Genomic DNA, 25,343 nt, shown 5'->3' with positions numbered 1-25,343 from the left:
TTTTGAGTCACTTTTAAACATGGGTAGCAAAAGTATGAGTAGCATCTGCTTTTCTGCAGCTCTTTTTGCATGTAGTATAAGAAATAACACAAGTGAGTTAGAAGGACATATTCAACAAAAAGAACATAATGTTGCAGCCAATACAGAGACCTGGCAACTTGCTAGACATGATTGAGAGCTAAATATTTAAGCTATAACAGCTTTAGGAAGGGAAGGGAAACTGGTAAAAGGAGGGAGTCGCAATGTTGATTAAAATATACAATCACAGCAGCAGAACTGAAGGATTTTAGTAAGGGTGATCAGGCGGTGGAAATACCATGGGTGGAGTTAAGGAAAAGCAAAGGATACAAGATTCTGGCAGGATTTGACGGCCAACCTTCAGTCAGCAGTGATGCAATTGTGTGAGGGGATGTAGGAACTTGCATAAATACAGAGATCAGGGAAAATTGTAGCAAGAAGAAAGCCGTTATAATGCAATATTTAAATTTTTACAGACTGGGAGAAGTCAAGCATTTCAAGTGCTGTACAACAACAGTTTGCATTTCTATAACGCTTTTAAACATTCCAAGGAGCTTCACAGGAGTGTTATCAAACAAGATATGAACCACATAAAGAGACATTAGGACAGGTGGCCAGATGCTTGGTAAAGGGGTAGTTTTTATGGAGTGTCTTGATGAAGGAAAGGAGGGGTAGGAAGGCAGAGAGGGTCAGGGAGGGAATTCAAGAATGTTGGACCTTGACAGCTGAAGCCATGACGCCAATAATGGAGCAATTAAAATAGGATGCGCAAGAGGCCAGAATTGGAAGACCACGCTAACTGCAAAGGCTTGTAGGGCTAGAGGAGGCTGCAGAGATAGTGAGTGGGTGAGACCATAAAGGAATTTGAAAACAAGGATGACATTTTTAAAATTGAAGTGCTGCCAGACTGGGAGCCAATGTAGGTCAGCTAGCCCAAAGGCGATGGGTGAACAGGACTGGTATGAATTAAGGTATGAGCAGTAGAGTTTGGGATGACATCAAGTTTATGAAGGGTAGAAAGTGAGAGAGCATTGGAATAGTCAATTCTAGAGGCAATAAAGGCATGGATGGTGGTTTCAGAAGTAGATAAGTTGAGGTGAGGGGGGTGTCAGGTCATGTATGGATGTAGTAGCATCTGTTTTTGGCGATGGAATAAACAGTAAATTAGAAGTTCAACTCTAGATCAAGTACAACACAAAGATTGCAGCCGGTCTGGTTCAGCCCCAGACATTTGCCAGGGAGAAGAATGGAGTTAGTGGTTAGGGATTGGAGTTTGTGGTGGAGACTGAAGACAATGTCTTTGGACTTTCCAATATTTGATTGGAGGAAATTTCTGTTATCCACTACTGAATGTCGGGCCTGCAGTTGGTAAATCAGAGAGTGGAGGGTTTGAGAGAGGTAGCAATGTGGTAATGCTGGATGTTGTCAGTGTAAATGTGGAACTTGATATATTTTTGGAAGATGTCACCCATGGGCAGCATGTAGATGAGAAAGAGAAGGGAATCAAGGATAGATCCTTGAGGAACACCAGAGGTAGTGATGCAGGAATGAGGAGATAAGTCATTGCTGGTAATTCTCTGGCTATGACTGGATAGATAATAGGGTAAGATAATTTTCCAGGCTATATTTTAACAGCATGTTTTGGAACCAACAAGTCACCAGGCTAGCTAGATTTAATGATTAGTCATGAATCAGAATTACTATATACGCTCGTGTAAAAATGTAATGTTTGAGACCAATTTTTAGGCCAAAAGTCAAGGGGTCGACTCTTGCATGGGTAATGTTTTCGAGGGGTTGACATATGTGCTTGATTTGGTTCAAGCCAAGTCCACAAAAGGCTATAATGAACAGTAGTAATTAAACATGAACTGTAGTAACTACCGGTTTGTTGTCCATAATCTGATCACATTAATAATTTGAACAAATAAAAACAAAAACTTAATCATATAAATGTTTTAAGTATTTAATTGCTAGCACTCACTTTCATTAGTATTTGTAGATTTACAATGAAATCAAATCACTAAAATCTCCAGGGTTATACTTTGGTTCTGAAATTTTTAGGCTTTGACCCCTGGAAAACTAGGCTCTACTTTTACATGAGGCACATGAAAAATTGCGTTTTTTTAGATCAAAAATCATGAGATTGACTTTTGCATTGATTTTTACACTAGGATATACAGTAATTGACAACCTGATATTAGGGAAACATTTTGAAAATAGTGAGCGTAATATGATTGAATTTGATATCTGGTTTGAGAGGCAGAAAAGATTGTCACGAACATCATTTTAAATTTAAGTTAAGGTGCATTTCAAGGGGATGAGAAATTAATTTGCCACAGTAAATTAGGCAGAACTGTTAGTGCGTAAATCTACAAATTAATAATGTGAAGTGTTCGGTACAATACAAAACCAGTACTTTACTGCTAAAGGGCAAAGGCTCTACTTGTGCAGTTCAGCAACCACGGTCAACAAATGAGGAAAGAGTCAGTGTCAAGCTAAAAGAAAAGGCTTGCGCAAATGTAAGGAAAAGTGGAAATCCAACGGTCTGGGGAAGCTTTAAAAAAACAACAAAGGGATATAAAGGAAGTAAAAGGTGATGTTAAAAAGGGCATGACAAAAAACTTAAAATGGATATTGAAGTTGATCTAACAAGGATACCAGTAGCACAGGGATACCATCAGTTCAGATAAATGCAATAAAGCTCATTTGTCAGCTTAGAAATAAAGGAGAGTTGTAGCCGATCAAAAGGCTAATATAATGCTCACCTTTATCTGAAGGAATTCAAAAATGAGGATGGTGATGCTTCAGAGGGTTGGCCAGATGCCCTCTGGAGTATGGCATTTGGTTTTGGGAACTGAACCTCAGGACATATATTGGCGATGGAAGGAATGCAGCTCAGATTCACCTGACTGATAATACTTAAAAAAAGACAGGTTACAATAATGTGTATTCCCTCAAGTTTGGAAGGCTGGAGGGTGATCTAATCATGATCTTTAAAATGATAAAGGGGTTTGATAGTGTAGATACAGAGAAACTATTTTCTCTGGAGGGGAAACGAGCATAAGGAGGCATGAAATTAGAGCTAGGCCATTGAGGAGTGAAATCAAGAAGCACTTTTTCATAGATCTAGAATTCTCTTTCACTCAAAGGCTGTGAATGCTGGGTCAATTTAAATTTATAAGACCAGGATTGATCTATTTTTATTAGGTTAGGGTATCAAGAGATACAGAATAAATGGAGTTAAGGTACAGATCTCCCATGATTTATTGAATGGCAGGACAGGCTCAAGGGGCTGAATGGCCTGCTCTTGTCCCTGTGTTTCTTTCACTAAGATTGACTGTCATTCAGCTATCTCATTTGACAGCACATTTCAAACCCTCAACTCTACCACTTAGAAGTTTAAGGGCAGCAGTCGCATGAGAGCACCACCACCTACAAGTTCCCCTCCAAGCCAGCACACCACCTTGACTTGGAACTATATCGCTGTTCCTTCACTGTTGCTGGGTCAAGATCCTGGAACACCCCCCTAACAGAACTATGGATGTACTTACTTGGACTGCATAAGTTCGATTAAGCAGCTCACCACCAACTTTTCAATGGCTATTAGGGATGGGTGACGGATGCTGGCCTCTCATAAAAGCTTGTGACTCTCATAAAAGCTTCCCCTGCCTATAAACTCCTCTCTCTAGTTTCTTCCTTATCGTGCTTCTCCAAGCTCATTTTATCCATGAGACTGATCTCTTGTTTCTTTGACCCAATCCCTACTAAGCTGTCACCACACGTTTTCCCTCCCTGGCCCTTATGTAAGCTGATATTGCACATGGTTCCCTTTGCTCAGGTACTGTCCTTCTCTTTCAAAATTGTCTCCCCTGCTCAACTCCACAATCATTAGAAAACGCCATCCAAACTTCCTCTCCTCCCAAATTTTTAAATGCGTTGTCTTTTCCTAAATCTGTGCCTTTTTCCCTACAACCCTCTACTTGAAACTCTCTTATCGGGTTTCTGCTTGGGACATGTATTGAACTGAAGCTAGACTGTACAACTGAGATAAACCTGACTCCATCTCATGTGAACAGGATTCAATTTAATACATATTTCCATAAGGTTCTCTCCCAGTTATTTCATTTCAGGGCTAAGAGTTCCAGTTTCTTCAGCCTTTCTTCGGAACTCTATCCTTTAGTCCCGGGATTAGGTTGTGGCTTTTCTGTGTACTACCTGCAAGAGTTGAATGTTTCCCTTCTGATTTGTGATCCAAACTGAATACCTGATTCAAACTGAGGTAATTAAAGAGGCCATATTGTTCGGCAGGACAAAATCTCCACTTCGTTGATGTTGAAGGAATTTACCTTAATGTTTTCATTGGCACTGTGTTCAGTAGTGCAAAATCACAAGAAAATATTTTTAGAGGGGCGAATATTTCCTCTCCCATCAATCAAAGTTTCAAAGTTGCCTATTTTGGTTTCTGCCGATCCTTCACTGGAGAGTTTGATTGGCCTGATTTTGATTTTGAAACTTTTTTTTTGAGTGAACCAAGCATAGTAGTCTAGAAACAATGGTTTGTCTGATGCTTTTAGGCTATTTCATTGGCCTGGAAGAGAATGAGATGACTGTCATTAACTGTATGCATGTGTACTGAGTGACAGGATCCTCTCCTGTTGGTGTGCACTATTGAATTGGTTGATGGAATTTTTATGTATTCATGGCACAGCCGCTCATGAAACATTGAACATAAACCTCAACATTTCCTCACATTTATTTCAGGAAGCGGTTACTTGCCAGTGCTCTGGATCAGGATGTGATAGACTGTTTAGAGCTATTGCAAGCTCTCCCAGGCATCTGAGAAAGATTGACTTACTGTTGATATGTGACAGAAGTGCCAATTCCAATTGGGGTACCAACATTTGTCATTTCTAGCCTCTGCTGAGCTGAAACCTTTGTACATACTGGTATTCATACAAAGCAAAGAAATTCATCCCTTCCTGTGATCATGATTCTGTTGTTGCTGAATAACCCTCCTTGGTTCATTATTCAGCTGCAAGCATCTCACTGTTGGGAATATTTGTAAAAATGCAACACTTATGACCACTGAAGAAACTACATTAATTATTGTTACAGGGATAATTAAATTTGTTAAGAAATCAGAAGAAAAATATCAAAGTTCTGGCTTTACGTGTTCAAAATCCAAATTAATTAGCTTTATTGAGTTTTGCGGCTGTGTAATATCCTGTTATTGTTATGGGTTTTTCGGTGAAAATTGCAGCATGACATGAACAGTGTAGAAAGTATAATTACAGTCTCATATGACATTTGAAAGCCAGTATCCCTAATGGGCCACTAATCCACATTCCCCATACACTCTACTTCTTCAACTAATCTTACTTGTGCACTGTGTTTCTTAATTCAGCCGTCTAATATGTTTCTCTTTGTATTCAAAAATGTATACAGAAATGAACATATAAAGGGCATGAAAGACTAGCAAAAAATATGCATTCCGAGTCCTATGATTTTCCATCAATTGTCATGTTCCGACACTAACACTGGCAGGAGAGCATAGAAGTTGAAATGGAGAAGTCAGGGTTTTTGGTTATATGCAGTGAATGTCAGTGGTTAATCATGAGTATGTAGGGTTTGCTGTTGAAGAGAATCTGTGCAGAATCAAGTAACTTGATAAAGAGCTGGGATCCCACTTAGCTAGAGGATTGGGAAAAGAACCAGCTCTGACACATCAAGGTTGCTGTACTAAAGCTGAAGAGGTTTGCAACATCGACTAAACAATTCTAAGTGTGTGAAAAAAGAGAAACATTTATTGCTAGTGATGAACTGCTGGACAAGGCCGGCATGTGTGCTTTCCCCAGAAGTGGAGTGAAATGGCCTATCTGCTTTTGGAGAAGTCCCTTCAACTACATCAGAGAATTGGAGGCTGAAATAACTGCAAGGTGCCAACTGGATGACTAACAAGACTCCAGCATCACCATGTAATATGCAGGCTCTCTCACAAAGGGGAAACTTCTCTTAGCGAATGAAGTGGCAGTGGAACCTTCACAGAATACTTAGCCAATCAGATGAGAATGACAAGTGATGAAGGAGCAACCAGAATAAAGCGTAGTTAAATTCCAGCTTGTTTGACAATTGTTTCTTGCAGTTTGGGTTTCTTTAATTTTTTTGAAAACCAGATACTTTTGGCTTCCATTGTTAATCCAGTGGGATAACCATGAACCCAGGGTACCTTAAACTTCAATAGATATAGAGGTTGTGTCATAGGGCTGGAGGATAGTAATTGTTCATGAAGGAAGAAGACTAGTGTATACTGGGCAACTATGGACCAGTCAGTCTAGCATCAGTTGTGGCCAAACACTTGGAACCCGTAATTCAAGATCACATTAGTGACTATTCAGAAATGCATGGGGATAGACAAAGTTAGTCAGAATAAATGTGTTAAAACTGCATTGTGTTTTACAAACTTAATTGTTTCATGAAGTGGCTTATGGGAAAGACAGTGCAGTAGATGTAACTTAAATGAATTTCCAGAAACAAGTTATGTAGGGTGTCTCACAGGAGATTTGCTACAATCATTCAAGAGTATGGTTTCAAAGGAAGTATACCATGGATTGAGAATTAGTTGATGGATAGGAAGCAAAAGCTTAATGGGTGCTGTTTAGATTGAAGAAGGGTTGGAAGTCTAACTTGGTCAGTGCTGGAACCACTTATCTATTTAGTTAAATAGATTATTTTAACTTGAATGTAGGGAACTTGATATTGAAATTTGTTGATGACACAAAATTAAAGATTTGGCATACAGGGTGGAGGCCTTTAAAAGTGCTCAAGACAGTACAGATCGGTTATCAGAAAGGAGAGATAGATGAGAGATGCAATTTAATTCCGTAAAGTCTGATGATATGCTTTTAGGGAGTGAAAATACAAAGAATAAGAGTCCACACTCGAGGAAGAACACTGAAGGGTATGGAGGAAGAGAGCAATCTGGGATGAAATACATAGTTCCTTAAAAATATGAGTGCAGTTATATAAAACAATAAAAGAGCAATAGAGATTTACTTGATCAACAAAAATTGCTCTGAGATTTCTATATTTAACTATTACAGGGTCCTGCTGAGCTTGCCCTGTTTGTAGATGAGTTGTGTGTAGTGCCTGGTTATGTTCCATAAGTTTAAAAGCTGCTTTTATCTTATTCACAGGTGCATGCATACCTTTGTTAATATGTAATAGTTTTTAAAAGCTTCATTTTAGTACGTTTGTCTTTTGTTACGTTTTCATATTGTAGCATCAACGTCCATGGGAAAAAGTGTGGCAATAGTAAGAGTTTAACATATTGCAGCTTAGAGGCTACAGTTCTCTGGTAGCACGAATCTCAGCTCATACCTTTCCCCACAAATCTTATGGGCCTTTTCACAGTTGCAGTGTGCAATGGTTTTCATTTCTAGCCCAGCAGCAGTAGCTTGCATTTATATGGTGAGCTGAATTTCTCTGGATACTTCACAAAAGGGGAAGAAAACCTAATAGTAAAGACGGGCCTTGTGAAGATTTTTAAAGGTAGTGAGAGATGAAAGGCAAAGGAGAGAAATTATGCCTTCGGTCTTCATGTTGCTCACTTTAGAATAAGGTTTGACTTGTCCATGTCTTGATACCAGATGGCAGCCTGACAGTGTAGAGGCTGACATGGGGCCAAGAGAAGTGGTAGAGAGCCAGAGCTGAGTATTATTAACATGTATGTGGAAATCTATCCCACGCCTGCTAATAATGTCACCAAGGCATTGTGTGTGGATGGGGAAGAGGTGCGGACCGAGAATAGATCCTGAAGGAATCCTGGAGACAGGTATTGAAGCCATTTCTGGAGACACACTGGCTCCATCTGGACAGAATGAAGTAGGATCATGCAAGGGCGGTACCGCTGAGTTAGACTAAGGTTTAAATTTGATAATGATAGCATGACCCATGTCAAATCCTGCAGAGAAATCAAGGGTAGTTATTTAGGATACTACGTTATATTTACAGTCACAGCGTTGAATTTGTGACTTTTACATGCACAGTCTTGGTCCAGTGAGAAAGATTAAAGCTCAGCTGGAGGGTTTTGAAGTGGGAGTTTTGGGGTAGTTGAATACAGAGCTGGGATGTCATACATTAAAGAGTATTAAAGAACTTGAGAGGAATGGAGAGGGCAAGAGAGGGGGCAGTAATGGAGAGTGCCACTGGGTTTTGGGTCTGTATTTTGACCAGGGCAATGAATGCAGCTTTGAAAACAAGGTTGATGCCTTCAAAACTATTAATAATGTCAGATAATGTAGCGTCTAGAAGGGATCAAGAATTGATGGGGAGTGAATGAATGAGCACTTGGTGGATGTCTCAAAAGTTTGAAGAGGGCAAGGAACAGATTGGAGATAACATTTAGTGTTCAGGGAAATCTAAATTAAAGTGAATGAGATGGTGGAAGGGGGTGGTGGTGGGAAACTGAGTTAAAAAGAGTGGGATATTGGGGGAAAGTTGGAAATGGAAGGACAGGAAGAAAAGGTAGCTGTTCAGATGATCTCAAGCTTGTAAATATGTACACCCCTGAGCTCTTTGCATTTGGTGTAAGAGGTGAGGGTGAAAGATGATTGGGTTTGATGTGGATGTTGGCGAAGGCGAGCCTTTGTTTGTCCCAAGAGCCCACAGAAGCCTAAACATTTTTGACACAATTGAAAAGGTTAAGAATAGATTAAGAATGTCTTATCAATAATAGCATATAAATGCTTGATTCTTTTGGCGTATAGCTTGTAGACAGTTTAAGGGATGTGAAAGACTTCATTTTAATACAGGTGTTCAACCATTTAAAATAAATAGGAGATTGTCACATGAGTGCATTGTGCTCATTCTGTTATGGCCAACAGTACTTTCAGCCCTTAACTATGTTAAGGTTTTATAATCAGAAATTATTTGAGTGGAATAACATCTTTCTAAGCATCTAAAAGGAGAAATGCCAAGTTAATGATTTGGTGTAACCCTTTATCAGAATTAAAGTTTGTTTTCATATTGACTCACTCTTGTTTCCCCTGAAGATGCTTAGGATAACTAAATCTAACATAATGTCAAACTGCTTAATCTTCTTGCGGACCCAGGACGGGGTTGCTATCACAATGAGCCAGTTTTGTGCATGTAGAATTGGCTGCCACTTGGGATTATTTTGTGTAGTGATATAAGAGATTTTAGTTCACAAGTAAACACACTATATCTGGGGCTAGATTTATAATTTTGAGACTGGAACCAGTAGCTTTATGGCTACTTTTATTTCCTTTATTTTAACTATGCATAACCCTTCTAGGATTAAGTTACTTTTGGTTTGAAAGGTAGAATTTAGATAGGTCCACAATGCCATAAACTGCACCAAGTGCCAAGAATCAAATTATTTGCAGTAGGTAGTGGGGGTGAGGGTGGGAGGATGTTGTATGTTTGCTGCAAGTTAAGTTTCAAGCCTAAGTGAGCATATGCCCCTTTCTGAAGCCCACTGCTGCCAACTTTGCTTCTGTGTACATTAGGATTTTCCCCTGCAGTAACAGTGATGGCATGTTGGATAGGATAATAGCTGAAGTTAGAAGTGTATGATCATGGAACAGTACATTGCAGAAGGAGGTCACTCAATTCATCATGTCTATGCTGGATCTTTAAAAGAACTATCCAGTTATTCCCATTACGATGCTATTTCCCCAAAGCCCTGAAAATGTTTTCTTTTCAAGTAATTATCCAAGTCCAAATTAAGCCCAGCCTGTTTCCTACTTTACTTTGTCTAGCTCCTTGGCTTCGCCCATCAAAAGGCCTATTTTCCGGGCTGTTTTTGAAGCTGTTGCTCAGATCTCAGCTGGTTTTCTAGGTTGGTGCATGTATTTAAACATGAAAATAATCAGATGTTATTGTCTTTTTTTCTCCCTGGGGTGCAGTTTTATTTTTTATTTGCTGCAGTACAGTGCCTGTACTGTACCCACAGCTTTTCCAAGTGTGCTATTTGTGAGAAGGAGGAAAGTAGCCTTTCAAGTTTCTTTTTTGTGTCAAATTAATCTTTACCCAGCTGGAGCTACCCCCACCCAGATCGCCTCAATAAACACAACAAAATGGGCACTTTTGCTGGGCAAGTAAATCTGAAACGCATGAGCTATGGCCACCGCCTTCCAGTAGAGACATGTACCCTATTTAAAAAAAAAGAATTGTGCTTCATGCAATTGTCATTGTATTCTGAGGTGAAAGGCTGCTTAAACTGGATGTTTTTCAGCTGAACCACAAAAATGTTTTAAAAATATTCTAGAATATTACATAATAATTTCAGTTGTTTCAGATGGGGGTTTTTAAATTCAAGATTATCAATTTAAAAAAAAGTTTCTTCTAAAAAATTGTTTACGTTGTTTAATGAAGCTGAAAGGATTGTGATGAATACTTGATCGCACAGTGCTGTAGAGCTCCCAGTGCACTGTGCCATGGTGACAGAGCACATGTTTGCACTTGTGATTCCCCACATGGCAAGATTCAATCTCTGCTGCGCCATCTGGGAGGCAGGAGTAAAAATAGAGAGCCACTATAGACTCTGAAGTGGCATTAGTTGGGAAATTAAGTAGAGAGGTAGGTTAGCACACTTATCAATTGCCTACTGGAACATGGCTTTCAATTCAACCCAGACCAAGGGGATGAAAGTAATCCAAAATGTTTTTGGGCATTCTTTGTATAATTCTGAGGGGGTATGCATATTAAAAAACTGTCCAGAAATAGCACAAATTGACATTTTCACTCAAAGGTAGTAAGGCCATCTGAGGTAGATATAGGATTGTTGGGTGGGACAGATATAGTATTATATTTTTTACCTTTTTTATTCCTGATCTGGAAGCTTGACACTGACACCTGAAGGTAGAACAGTGTACCATTCCCAGCAGCGCAGCATTAACACTGCACTGAGAAATATGAAACTCATTCACAGAGATTGAAAAATAGTTAACCCTTAAGCACTGTGAGTCAGTGATGGTCATTTTGTAAATAGAAAGGGGTGGGGGGTGGCGGTGGGTGGTGTGGTCCCTAAGGCCACCTGATTCCTATTCATCCACCCCCCAGTTTTTTCATTCTTTAGAAAACTCAGTGGATCCTATAATCATAGCTGCATGCTGACAGTGCACTTTACCCAAAAATGTTTATTTCCTTTTGGATAGGTAAACGTTTTTTTTAGAAATTAGTGCTCCCGTTTCAAGCATCCTACCACCTATAGTGTATCAAGAAATATTAACCTTATGGTTTAGGTAATCATTGTATTCTATGAGCCAAGGACAGTTCTATGAATGGAAGAGGGCCCCACTATCAAACCAAATTTTAAAAGGCCCTGGTATGATTATCAAAACAGTGACCTGATGAAGGATTCTGGTGCTATGGGAATCCTTATAGATGAGTTTACAAAACAATGATTTTTATATTGTGGAAATCACACCTTTATTGCTGTACAACAATTACTCCACTAGCACAAGTGATTTGTGACCATCTATTTTGTGAGCGGAGCCTGTATATGCTTATCCCAGTGGCCCGTTGTGTTTATTCAGTGAATAGCTGAGCTGGACAAAGCGCCAGGTTTCATCAGGTATCGATGCTGAGTTAGCAGGTCTCCGCAGAGTGGTATTGGGGGAAGACTGAAATTGACTTGAGATCGCTCTGGGTGAGGAAGATTGACCAATCTTCAAATTCCTGATTCCTAAATGTTAGTCTCTATTAGAAATGGATCTGTATGAACATTCGGCGAGGACGAGGGCTGCCTTGTCTGTAGCTTTCTGACACTTAATATTGGGCTCATGGGATGAGTAAAAGCAACCTAGGTACGGTGACAGAGGCTACCTGGTCTTTATGGAGCTGTACTGCAGTGAGGTGTCAATGCCTTGAGGAAAGGGAAAGGAGGAAACTAAGGAACTTATTGAGTATGAGGGCAATGAAAGGATTCAATAGTGTTATTGAGAATGACTTAAGGATAAGACCATAAGACGTCAGAGCAGAAATAGGCCATTCAGCCCATTGAGTCTGCTCCGCCATTCAATGAGATCATGGCTGAACTGATAATCCTCAATCGCACTTTCCTGCTTTTTCCCCATAACTCTTGATTCCATCACTGATTAAAATTCTGTCTATCTCAGCCTTGAATATACTTAACGACCCAGCCTCTACAGCCCTCTGCGGTAAAGAATTCTTCAGATTGGCTACCCTCTGAGAGAAGAAATTCCTCCTCATCTCTGTTTTAAATGGGTGCTCCCTTACCCTGAGATTATGCCCTCTGGTCCTAGACTCTCCCACAAGGGGAAACAACCTCTCAGCATTTACCCCTAAGAATCTTATTTGTTTCAATAAGGTTGCCTCTCATTCTTCTAAACTCCAATGAGTACAGGCCCAACCAATTCAACCTCTCCTCATAAGAAAATTCCTCCATCCCTGGGATCAACATAGTGAACCTTCTCTGGACTGTCCCCAATGTCAATATACCTTTCCTTAGATAAGGGGACCGAAACTGTCCACAGTATTCCAGGTGTGGTCTAACTAGTGCCTTGTATAGTTTTAGCAAGACTTCCCTCTTTTATACTTCATTCCCTTTGAAATAAAGGCCAACATTCCATTTGCCTTCCCTATTACCTGTTGAACTTGTATGTTAGCTTTTTGGCATTCATGCATGAGGACCCCCAAATCCCTTTGTGCTGCAGCTTTCTTCAATCTTTCTTTATTTAAATAATATTCAGCTCCTCTATTCTTCCTGCCAAAGTACATAACCTCATACTTTCTCATATTATATTCCATCTGCCACTTTTTTGCCCACTCACTTAACCTGTCTATATCCCTCTGTAGACTCTTTGTGTCATCCTCACCACTTGCCTTCCCACCTATTTTTGTGTCATCTGCAAACTTGGCGATAGTACATTAATTTCTCTAATCAATTCATTAATATATATTGTAAATAATTGTGACCCCAGCACTGATCTTTGTGGCACTCCACTTGTTACAGGTTGCCATCTTGAAAATGCCCCCTGTATCCCAATTCTCTGCCTTCTATTAGTTAGCCAGTCCTCTATCCATGCTAATATACTACCCCCAAAAAGTAATGTTAATATTATATAGAATCATGTTTAGACCACACTTTAAGCACTGCGCACATTTCTGGTCACCTTATTGCAAAATGAATTATAGAAGCAGTATAGCATGAGAAAAAAATTACAAGGATGATACTAGAACTGAGCGAGTACATCAATTTGGAAAGAGTTAACAGCCTTGGCTCTTTACTATAAAGAAGAGAAGACTGAAAGTTGACATGATACAGGTCTTTGAGTTATGAAAGGGTTTGATGAGATTTGATCAAGGGAATAGGTAGGTATGTGCATGAGGGAGAAAAGAATAGAAAGATTTGCTGATAGGGTCAGATGAAATAAGGTAGGAGAATACTTGTGTGAAGCATAAACATTGGCATTGACCAGTTGGGTTGAATGGCCTGTTTCCGAAAGCTACGCAGCACTGACTTTTAGCAAAGTTCTATTTAGACTACTTCCTCTTAAACTGGCTCTTGGAAAAAGCATCTTTTTCATTAAACCATTAGGTGGGAGCTGCACATAGCTATATTTGCAGTAAAGTATGTAGTACCTTTTAGGTGTTATGTTGCGGGGAGACAGTGATGTAATGGTAATACTATTGGACTAGTAATCCAGAGGCCCAGGCTAATACTCTGGGGAAATGCGTTCAGATACCACTACTGCAGCTGGTGGAATTTAAATTCAATTAATAATTCTGGAATATAAAGCTAGTCTCATTAATGCTGACCATGAAACTATCATCAATTGTCGTAAAAACCCATCTGGTTCACTACTGTCCTTCAGGGAAGGAAATCTGCCATCCTTAACTGGTTTGGCCTACATGTGATTCCAGACCCACAGCAATATGGCTGACTCTTAATGGCCCCCTGAAAAGGTGTGGCAAGCCACTCAGTTCAAGGGCAATTAGGGATGGGCAACAGATTGCCAGTGATGCCCAGATCCCATGAAAGAATAAACAAAAGGTGAAACCTATTTCTTTATATAGCTGTGTATATTATATAAAATCAGGGGAAAGAATATTTTTCACCCCAGTATGCATCTCCCCATCCAAGTGGAGTATTTTGTATGTTAAGTACACTTAAAGCCCCGATAGAGCTGTTTGCAAGTGGAAAAAAAGGGCAAAGATTTAAAAATTCCCAACCTTATAATCTTCCCACCATACCTCATGACTGCTGACTGTTTTGTAACTTATCTGAACACCCTGCTATTTTACCACTGACACCTGCAGACAGCTGGGCTCCAGGACCAGTTGTGACTAATATCCATTGAGTTTTGCTGACGGGCTGATTAGTCACTCTGGCAGACAGATGAACTGTTTTGGCAGATAATCCTGATTTATCATCAGGGTCGAGGGCTATTCATACATTATACAGGATGTCGAATACTGCTGTACCACCCAGCCACTCCCTCCCCCTTTCCAGGACTTGACATCTGGGCGCAAGAGGGAATAAACTCAGTTACCAATTTATTCGACTTGCAAGAAGCGTCTGGCCACAAAATAATTAAAAAGCTGTGAATCGGCTGCGACTGGTGCCTCAGAGACCCCCCCCCCCCCCCCCCCCTTTATTATGAAAAAAAATCACAATTGCGGCAATAGATAATAGTCGCACATTGCAATTAAACAGTGGCGGTGACAGGGGAGAAGAGATGCGCTGAGTTAATGAGCTTTCTTGCAGCTTGTGCACCGCACCCTCTGAAGTAGGAAAGTGATTAAAGCGTAAAGATAATTATAGATTAAGTGAAAATTTCTCCCAGAGGACATCTCAATATAAACAATAACTGTTGCAGGAATCCCACGTGGACTCGCTCTTGAACATGCTTCGCTCAAGTGTCATGTTTCAGCAACATCATGTTAGTAGAAGGTTGAGTCTCCTGTTTACTCCAGTAATTCGTTACAACATTGGTGGATCTTTCCCCCAACAACATTTTCCTGGTGATGCAGTGCTGGGTGCATACAATTGTAGGAACTTGTTCTATTCAGTTACGTGTTGCTTTCCAAAAGCCTGTGTAACCCTGCTACAATACAGGATCAGCATTCAGATGTTTTGATGGTATAGCATTCATATATTACCATTAAAACATAACCAAATTAGAGCACTATAGCACTAGATAGAGTAATTTATGCGCAATGTAATTTGACTTCAGAAAAGGAATTTTATAGGAAATCAATTGTGTGATATACTGTGAAGTGTGTGACAGTAAGGTAGAACATATTTAGGAAAAAGAGCACATGAAAAGGTTACTTTACAGCAACCTACTAACAGTGCAGTCAAATTACATCCTTTGCACCAGTCTATGGATCAGTTGTAATTAAAACTTAAAGCAATATGTGGAATTTATTTAATTCCTATAATAGGTCATGCTGTAACAGGTTGATCATAAGCTTTTCCAATTCTTTGAGAAGCCATCTTTCTCCCTCTTCATCGATTCCACCCATCCCCAACAATCAGTAGATCGCCTGGCGTCATTATAAAACAGTGTTGGTTAAAGGCAGCTGAAGTGGAAATGTAAAGCCGCACATTAAAATGTTACTGTGAAGGTCGCCCACCATATGGTACATATAACCTAAAGGATTTGACGGTACTTCAGCATCCCTGACACTGAGTGTTCAGATCCCTATCAAGGCAAGTCTTGAAACTTAATTCAATAAATCTAGGAACTTGTTGCTAGTCCCAGGAAAAAACTGACCAAGAAAATTTTCTGGATATTCGGTGGCAGTTAACTATTCTTCATTATTTATGAATTAACTTCAGGAAGGAAAACTGTTGGCCCTCCCTGGTCTGGCCTATGCGTGACTCCAATCCCACATTACATGTTGACTTTTAATGCCCTCTGAAGTGGCCTAACAAATTAATTCTTAAACCTATTGGTTCTCTGCCTTCTTAGGGAAACTAGGTGCAAAAAATATTCCAAGAACAAATGGAAAAAAATGTGACCGCTTCTGACTGTTGTCCTTTAGGCTGTGCAGTTCCTGCCTGTGTTTCATATTAGGATTATAATTTGGTGTATGATGGTCTTAGTATTGCTTTGTATCTCATCACTCTGTGACACAGTATCTTGATGCCCCAGCCTAATGCCACATACCGCCATGTCTTAATTTTTTTTAGACAAGATCCATGGCAGCAGCAAATGAATGAAAAGAACTCCAAGTTATACATAACAACTGACTGACAGAATTCACTTGCTTTGATGGTTATTTACTGAACCAGGCGGGTTGAATAATACGGGGTAGGGGGCCGGACACCAGCACACACCACCCCCTCCCCCCCACCCTCTGCTCCATGCCACCCCGCCCCACAGCCATTACATGCAGGTGGGACTTGAGCCCTTCACTGGTGAGGAACTCCTGCCCTCTGGATCTGCCAGCCAATCCGATTGGCCGACAGATCCATCAGTCCCGGCAGCGCCAAGGGCGCGTTAGTGATTACTGTCAAGACTGCACCGAAGAAGGCCCATGGATCCCTGGAACTGGTAAGGTCTGAGCCTTGAGCAGGGAGGGTTTTGGATGGTCAGGGAAGGGGGCAGCATTGAATTCAATAAAAAAAATCTAGAATTAAAAGGCTAATGATGACCATGAAACCATTGTCGATTGTCATAAAAACTCATCTGGTTCACTAATGTCCTTAAGGGAAGGAAATCTGCTGTCCTTACCTGGTCTGGCCTACATGTGACTCCAGACCCACAGTAATGGCCTCTTAATGGCCCTCTGAAATGGTGTGGCAAGCCACTCAGTTCAAGGGCAATTAGGGATGGGCAACAGATTGTCAGTGACGCCCACATCCCGTGAAAGAATAAACAAAAGGGGAAACCTATTCCCTTTGAAATGGCCTAACAAACCATTCAGTTCTCAAGGACAATGAGGTATGGGCAGTAAATGCTGGCCCAGCTAGCGACGCCCACATCCCATGAATGAATAAAAAATAAGGGGGAGCTTTGGATTTAAGTCTGAGGGTGTTTAGGAAGAAAGGGAGCTCAATCTGAGGGGTGGGGTGGGGAGAAGGCGGAGGCCCCCCCCCCCCCCCCCCCCCCCCCCAAATAAAAAAACACATCCGCCAGGGGCACATAAAATGCAACGCAAGGTCTCCATCTTTGGAATGCAGAAGAGGAAAAGAAGTGAAAAATACCCTTGGATGTTCCAGGATGCATGATTCAACTGGACCATCTTACAAAGCATGTTAATCCCAACAAATACCCAAACTCAATGTCGTAACATTGATAACCCACATAACAGGAGGTTCAGTAGTCCAGTCATCAGTCAGTGCTTCCATTTGGTGACCAAATAGGGAATAAATAATACTTGAATTTGTATAGCACTTTGTCAAATGTCCTATTAGAACTACAAAGTAGGCAAATGTAGCATCTATTCTGCACCTCCAAAGTTGCACAAACATCACGGGGTGTATTATTAATTACTCTTCCTTTGGTAGCAACTCGTTCAGGAAGGATTGTTGGCTCAAGGGGCAAATTTAAATTTTTCAGATAGTGCCATAGGATATTTAATGTCCATCAGAAGAGGTAGATGAGACTTAGTTTAACTTCCTAATTCAAGATTGACACACTGGATAACACAGCACTCTATCACTCGTTCACTGGATTGTCAATGTAGACTGAGCTGATGTGGGACTACAATCCATAACCATCTGATGCACAGGTGAGGTAGGTACTTTGTGGGTCCAGTTAACTCAATTTTTGTTGAATATTCATGAAGCTTAGAGACTGAAAGTAAGTTGAAGATTTTATTTTCGTTGCAATTTGGGGGAAAATGTGAGTTAAATGCCCTCATTGACTATTGAAGGACACTTTGGCCCTGTGTCATCTCAACACTTTTCGGTCCATTTTGCAATCTTTCTTGAGCTTCCTCTAAACCTGTATGAAAATATTTTCATCTTTTGCAGGGAAGAAGACAAGACTATATTTGATTATTGTAGAGAGAACAACATTGACCATATTTTAAAAGCTCTCGTATCCAAGAATGTGGATGTTAACCTGAAGGATGAGGAGGTATGTTCTTCAGTGGCAATGACTTTGCTTCATTGGCTATATTGAACAAAATGTTGATCCATTTGACATATTTCACTAAAATATTTAAATTCTCAATGGCTTGTTCACTTAATAGAAATTCACATCAAAACATGCATCTGTTGTGTAACAAGTTTGTTTTTATATTTGGCCATAATAAAGCATATTTTCCTCTGTTTAATGAGTACAAGCATGAATATAGAAAGGACAAATATAGTTTTGCACTAACGCTATATATTATTCATGTGGCTGGGGAAGCAGTTATAATTCAATGTCGAGGTTAACAATCCGCTCAGCTGATGCAGTGCGAATTGTGATGCCACCAGGAATGGATCTCCTGGGGCAGAAGTTCAATATGTGGGCAATGGTCTGACTGAGATGACCACAGTCACAATCTGAGCTGTTCCTCATGTTACATGAACACTGACCTTTCTCCAATATTAGTACCTGGACAGAAAAGCCCAGTGACGCATTAAAAAAAATAATGAGCTGAAATATAGTCTTAAGTTCGACTTAAGTTTTCTTCGCTCATCTGCTTCATGAATCAGAGAAGATCTGTTTTTTTCTGTTTAAAGTCAATTCTGGTTGATATCTATAATCATGTAAGTGATTTGTGAATTGCAGTTAGTTTTTTTAATTTAAAAAAATGTTGCTGGCTTCGTTATAAAACAATGGAAATGATTTTCTTCTGAACATTGGCACACTCATTAAAATCAAGGAAGAACAAAAGAAAGAAATCACTTGCATATGGATCCCCCATGCATGTGCTTGGCCTTCTGAAGAGCAAAATCTAGCTTTGACGGTGAGTACAGATCAAGCCTTAAAGCTTGAGTTTTTCAAAGCTGTTGGCCAATTCTTTGAAGCAACTGAGTCCATGCTCTGAAAATAAAATAATTTAAACTCCAACTCCTTTTCAATGAAGGGCCAGTGGGTGATCCAATATTTGTACTTCTTGTAGAGTTGAGTGGAGCCTCTGTCAAATACTCCTTTCTATCAGAAAGTGTTGCTGAATCCCAGGAGAAGTTTTTGAGTGTGTGTACAGTGCCCTTCCTTCTCCGCTTGTCAACAATGGAGAGCACAGTCTAACTGCAATAGCCCAAAATAGCACTGCTAAAATGCTGTTTTTATTGGTTGGAGCAGTATAGTGATAATAAAACCACGGCTTAAAATCACCAAAAAAAAGTTGTTGCTTCATAGTAGCACTTATGGTTGATTATGTAAGTGTCTCTCTTAGAATTTCACTGTGAGATTTGATGAGCGGAGAACATTTTAGGCTATTTTCTGACTCACGTTGGCTAGACATGAACAGTAGAGGGCAGCATCCTGTTGCAACAAATCAAAGCAAGCTAATACTGTCAGTGTGCAAACCTCTACTCCTCTCTTCTCCCCCATGCTCTGCAACCCTTCTTAAAAGAGAATGAAATTTGTCACACACTTGAACAGCTGAAGTCTTTACACATTCATGGATTGAGACACACAGAATTCAGCAGGGTTCATTTGAAAACACCGATCAAATATCTGCCTTTTCAACCATAACAACTCTTTCACTCTTTGACTGATGTAATTTCAGCAACTGCTTGAATTTGCATCATGCTGTGGTATTGAAATTGTGTGTTAACCTCAGACAAATATGACATGTGATCGCCAATAGTATTAGATAGTATTAGTCTGTATTTTGATTTGCACAGGTTGCTTTACTTTGACTATGGGATGGTTTGTGAATGAATGACAGGTGAATTTAGATGCACCTCAGTAGGAATTCTAGCTAGTTTTTAAGATAATTATGCACACTTAACTGACAAAATCAGCATTCAATGACAACTAGAATTGCAAGCTCTTGCAGAATCAAAATGGCCCAACTGAACTAGCCGAAGGGACGATAAGGAGCAAAGCTACCAGATTTTTGTGGATGAAGCATTTTAGTTATTCCGTGAAGAAAGTCAAACATAGTCCCTTATGTGCTGGGTGAGGTGGCTGCTTTGTCTGAGTCTCGGTCTAACAGCCTGTCTCATTTTTCCTTCCTGATTTGTGTAATCTAATTATCTTGTCCTTTTGAACCTAACCAGATCCATCACCTCGTGCTTACTATGGATTTGACTAAGTTCATCCCTTGCTGCATAGTTAAAATGCAGCTGGTTGATGATAGGTTTCATCACAGCCCTGCACCTTCCTGTCCATTCCAATATTTCAGCCCTTTTTCCTTTGTAAGTTGGCCCTTTCCCACGTTTCTCGATCCCTAGTCATAGCCTACTTGGCTCAGTTAATTTTCTTCATAAATTGGAGTTTGCATGTCAGGACAGGGAGGAAACGTACTGGCAAAGTGAAATGTGCAAACAACATGAAAAACGCACTGATGGATTATGGATGTCCTATTTGGTCAAATGCTGCCTTGATGCCAAGGAAAGTCACTCCTCACTTCACCTCTGGAATTCGACTCTTTGTCTATGTTTGGAGCACGGCTGTAATGTGTTCTAGAGCTGAATGATCTTGGTGTTCCCCAAACTGAGCATTGGTGAGTAAGTGTCACTTGAGGGCACTGTTGGCAACTCCATCCATCTCTCTGCTGATGACTGGGAGTAGGTTGATGGGACAGTAATTGGTTGGCTTGGGTTTCTCCTGTGCTACATAACAATAGCGACTGCTGTTCAAAAGTAATTCCTTGGCTCTGACATGTTTTGGGAGTATCTTGGGAATGTGATAAATTGAACTTCTTTTGCTTTCAGATATCACTCCAGATCAATTCAATTACATCTTACACATTACCTCTGGAATATTCTTTGGTTAAATTCTGGAGCCCTTTCCAGATAGAATTAATTTATATTTGAGAGTGACATACCCTATTTTAATTTTTGTTCATTACTTGGGTTGCCTACTGTATGACTGTCCTGACTTGGCTGCCTGAGCACACTGATACTCTTGATACCAGCTATTAAGAGGAGCGTTTTGGGCTGATGTCCCCTTTTTGTCTGAAAACGCCTGTATTCTTAGGACTGCTGAGACTGTTGGACTGTGATGGTAGGTGTTTTAGTGGCTTCTTCGTACCACTCTGTGTTGTGCCTCCAACACATTACTATAGGGTGGAATGTGTTAAATGAAATACCCGTGTTCCACTTCAACACTGATGCTATTTGATCCTGAAATTAAATGCAAGGATAGAGCCTGCAGAGGGAAGCTGCTCCAAAGTCAAGTCAACCTGTATGAAAGCAAAAACTCACCAAATAATCCACCAAATCTTTCTCCATTTCCGCTTTTGTCAAGATTATCATCTCTCATCTCTTCAATATACTAATGACTGTTCTGTTACTATGCACAAAATTAATAAGGCTGCTCTCAGCTGTAATCATGCTTCTTTAAAACAAGCATAGAAAGACATATTTAAAGTCGTAGGATCCAGTTTTCAATTAATATGCTCAGCAATTTTGTGCACTATGCTGCAGTGACTCCTGGGATATTGTGCTGGATTCTTATTGCTTTTAACACGTTGTCACACCAGTCTTAAACCATGGATGATCCTACCAGCTCTCTGAACAGCAAGGCTACATTCCAAGTGTACCTATGAATTCCAAAGCCACATGGGCAATTATAGTGGGATGAATGTGGCACTAAATGTCAAAAATTATGGGAATGGACCCTTGCAAAACCTATCACTTTTCAGAACCCATATTAATGTGCTTTATGTTGTTTTGTAATTATGACAGCACAGATTTGATATGTGAGTGCCCATTCATACTAAATAACTGCACATTACTTTGCCTTCCATAGGGAAGAGCCCTGCTACATTGGGCATGTGACCGAGGACATAAAGATCTGGTTGACATGTTACTCCAACAAAAAGCTGAAATCAACAGTCAGGTGAGCTGACCTGCTACTGCCAAATGATCTTTATATTATTTCTTATAGTTGTGGTTGCAGTTTATTTGACTAATGTGGCTTTTTTAAAACAGAAGTGTGCACGTGAAAGCATATGATTTATTTTCCCTATTACAGCTTACATCAGTATTGCAAGAACAATAGCAGTAGGATGAATCTTGAAGCCTCATTGCTATATAAACCTACAATATTGTTCTGCAAATTGAAAGTAGTTTAATAAGATAAAACAGCAAAAGCACCCCTGGCCCATCATCATTTAAAGGACAGTGTAACACTTTTCTTGTAATACTTTGAGTATTTTTGCTGTTCTTTTAGCTCTTGGTATAATAAAGCATTGCATTTAAAAATAATTGTGCATGGTTTCTACTAACTTGAAATATAAATAGATCTGAAAAAGTAGAACATTTGGTATGAATAGTGGTGAATTATTGGGTTGCTTCCCTTCTAGGGTAAACACATCTAATTACTCTACACTTGGGAAATTAACCCATTAAACACCTCTGCGGGCGCAACACCTCCATTGTTGGTATTTCCATTCTCTCGAGAGACAATGATTCACATGACTGAAAATTCTAAAAAAAATGCTAAGCTAGTGATGCAGAAATATTTACCCTGCACTTCTGATTTCTGGCATCAACTTGAATCCTGGAGAAACAATCCCCATAGTATCAAAGAGGTGCTGCACCAGTAGATGGTACATCCAATTTTTAGTAACGTATGCGAATGTGCCATTATTTGTTCTCGTAGGTGACGCTTGGGGGCAACAGCTGTTTCAGTTTGTTAATATTTATTTGTTCCTGGTATGTGGACAATGCTGGTATGGTCACACTTACTGTCCATTCCTTATTTTGATTGTTTATATAAGATCACTTCAGAGGATATTAAGAGTCAAGTGTACTTAATGTGATCACACTTATTGTATCCACCACACTGGAAGTGACCTGTTACCAGGGTGCTAATCTGCTTGTGCAATTGCACTATTATGATAGGAGTTGACATTTACCAGTAATGGTCTGATTTTACTTCCTGCTACAGGGAGTGTGATAACTGCTTATTACTCAGTGTCTTCTTAATAATTCAGCTTTCAGTGATGTGGAGTTCCAGTCTACACCCCTTTTTAAAAAGGTGTTGTCAGAAGAGAATAAACAATTGAATTACGCTTTTAATATGCATTTTTAGCCTTGTGGACATGGACAGGTGCTTTACTTGGGTTGAAAACAATGATTATTTTATACCTAGCATCTTATTTTCATTTTAAGTTGGTGGACTGCTTGTTCTTGTCCTGCTACATTACTGGTTCCGAGTCCTGCTACAGAGATTGGCCTCCATGCATTGCAGTTTGTAGCAACTGCATACTTTTCTATTTGTTAGGGAATATCACAAGGTACGTTTGGATGAAGAAGTGTGTTTGATTTCAAACTTACTGGGTTCTCAATGCAGTATCTATCTCTGTTTTAACTGGGTCTAGTGCTCTGATTCCTGTCATAAACTGATCAGAGCTGTAAACTCTTGTCTTACTACCTTTGCATATCTGAAAGCATTGTTACTTTCTCTAACCTGTATTTTCCATGCCCTGCAGTGACCTCTCTGAGATGACTCCTTTCAATAGTCTTTCCTCATAGGTCATCCCTCTATCTCTATACAGGCCATGCCAGTTAGTTAGGAGTGCTTCTGCTGCCATGTTTTCTGGCCAACTCTGATGAGAAATTTTACATTGGAGGATGAGCTGTCGATACTGCTGAAATCTGCTTACTTTGATACTGAGGCCCATCTCCTACAGCAGTGATCCCATTAGATTCACATAAGAGTTCACTCCAATGGCAGTAGACATGTTGGTACCAAAATGCTAATCTTAATGTATATTAAATTAATCTTGACCATCTGTCACTGAAAGATTTTTTTTTCTGAGGAGAGTTTAAAATATATAGAGGATAATTTGAGAGGGGCTGGTGCGCAGGAAGTCCTTTCATTTGTGTGAAATACTTTTCCATTTTGCAGCACTTAAGGGTTGGAGCTGTTTCTTTCATATTTGTGCAGGATCATCCCTCGGGATTAGTTTTCCTATTTTGCGAAGTTTTGATTAAATTTACCATTTTTTGAGTTGCAAAATGAAATGTTGTTAAATTCTTTGTGACGTGCATACCCAGCTATCTGGTTGGAGTCAGGTCACATTCCATTGCTGGCCACAGGTGTGAATGGGGTATTAACTACAATTATCACAGCAACCAATTACTCTGATAATGTTGTTTAGTTGGACAATGTCACTTCAGCCTTTTGTTGACATGTTAAACCCTCTTCACAAATTGTCATTTATTGGAAATCCTGGCAACAAGGTGGAGCATTCCAAATTGTAAATGGGAACCAAGATGCATTTCTTTACCTTCCTTTGTAAATGGGAAGATGATTGAAAACAAAGTGCCAAGATTTAAATGAATCTTTTTGTGCAAGAAATTCAATTTATTTTTAGCCTCTTGAGATTTTTTGTGTGCTATCTTTTTGAGGCACAGAAAATCATCTGTAATTAGGAGAGGTGTGTTAATGTGATCCTGGCCTAATCGAGTGTAACATTACAGTTTTATGAAATTGCTTTATTTCTAATGTGGATCTTGCAGACCAAAACTAAAACATTTTCCTTCCTGTGGCCAATGGCCTGTCTTGATTTGGCACCAACTCCAACATGGCAACCAGAGCTAAGCAGAAACTTGCATCATAGTTGTGAAATTACCTGCATATAAATTAAATTTGTGTACTATTGGAGTTGGTGGGTGGGGGATTGGTGTGGAGGAAGTAAAGGACAATAAAAGGCAGGTTTTACTCAGTGGCATAAAGAAATAAAGCTACTGCCACGTTTGGGGGACATTTGACCTGAATTTAGTAATAATTATGAGGATCTTTTTTTCTGACGTGCTGGGCGCCTGGTGGCTCCTGATGCCCTTGAGCAGTTCAGTGCATCAGCTGAAACACGTTCTGCGTTGGCTATAAATGCTGCAAAACCTTGCTGAGTGCCTGACTTGAATGCATCCTTGCACCATGTTGCAATGATAAATGCATAATTATTCCAACTATTGGGTAGATATGTATTTTGGCTGTTGTTAAGGCACCAACATAAATGTGAGAGCTCAGGGGGAGCTGGGCAGATGGAGATGGTCCATCTTAAAAACTTCACATCTCTGCTGTTGGTCCGATCACTTCAGGCAATGCTGCGAAGCAAAATGAAAATCCAAACTTGATCATGTCTGTGGGGAGGATGAACCACTTTGCAGCATAATGGCAACGTTGTTTAATTTGTTTGTTGTTTCTTGGGGCACAAAACACTTTGCTGTGGATTACACAAGGGATCTCAATCAGCTGAACAGTACC

General features: G+C 39.9%; 1 protein-coding gene across 1 annotated transcript in view; it reads left to right on the top strand.

Moving 5' to 3' along the window:
• The window catches only part of acbd6 (acyl-CoA binding domain containing 6), a 207,196-nt gene that overhangs the window by 63,505 nt on the left and 118,348 nt on the right, over window positions 1-25,343 (top strand). The window contains exons 5-6 of the mRNA XM_078561560.1: window positions 17,990-18,095; window positions 21,876-21,965. Coding sequence (XP_078417686.1) covers window positions 17,990-18,095; window positions 21,876-21,965 — 196 coding nt within the window. The remainder of the gene's footprint in view (window positions 1-17,989; window positions 18,096-21,875; window positions 21,966-25,343) is intronic.

This window comes from Cetorhinus maximus, chromosome 17, assembly GCF_964194155.1.
Source record: "Cetorhinus maximus chromosome 17, sCetMax3.hap1.1, whole genome shotgun sequence".
NCBI classification, from domain to species: domain Eukaryota; kingdom Metazoa; phylum Chordata; class Chondrichthyes; order Lamniformes; family Cetorhinidae; genus Cetorhinus; species Cetorhinus maximus.
The sequence above is the reverse complement of the archived record's forward strand: the minus strand, read 5'-3'. Positions and strand labels throughout refer to the sequence as shown.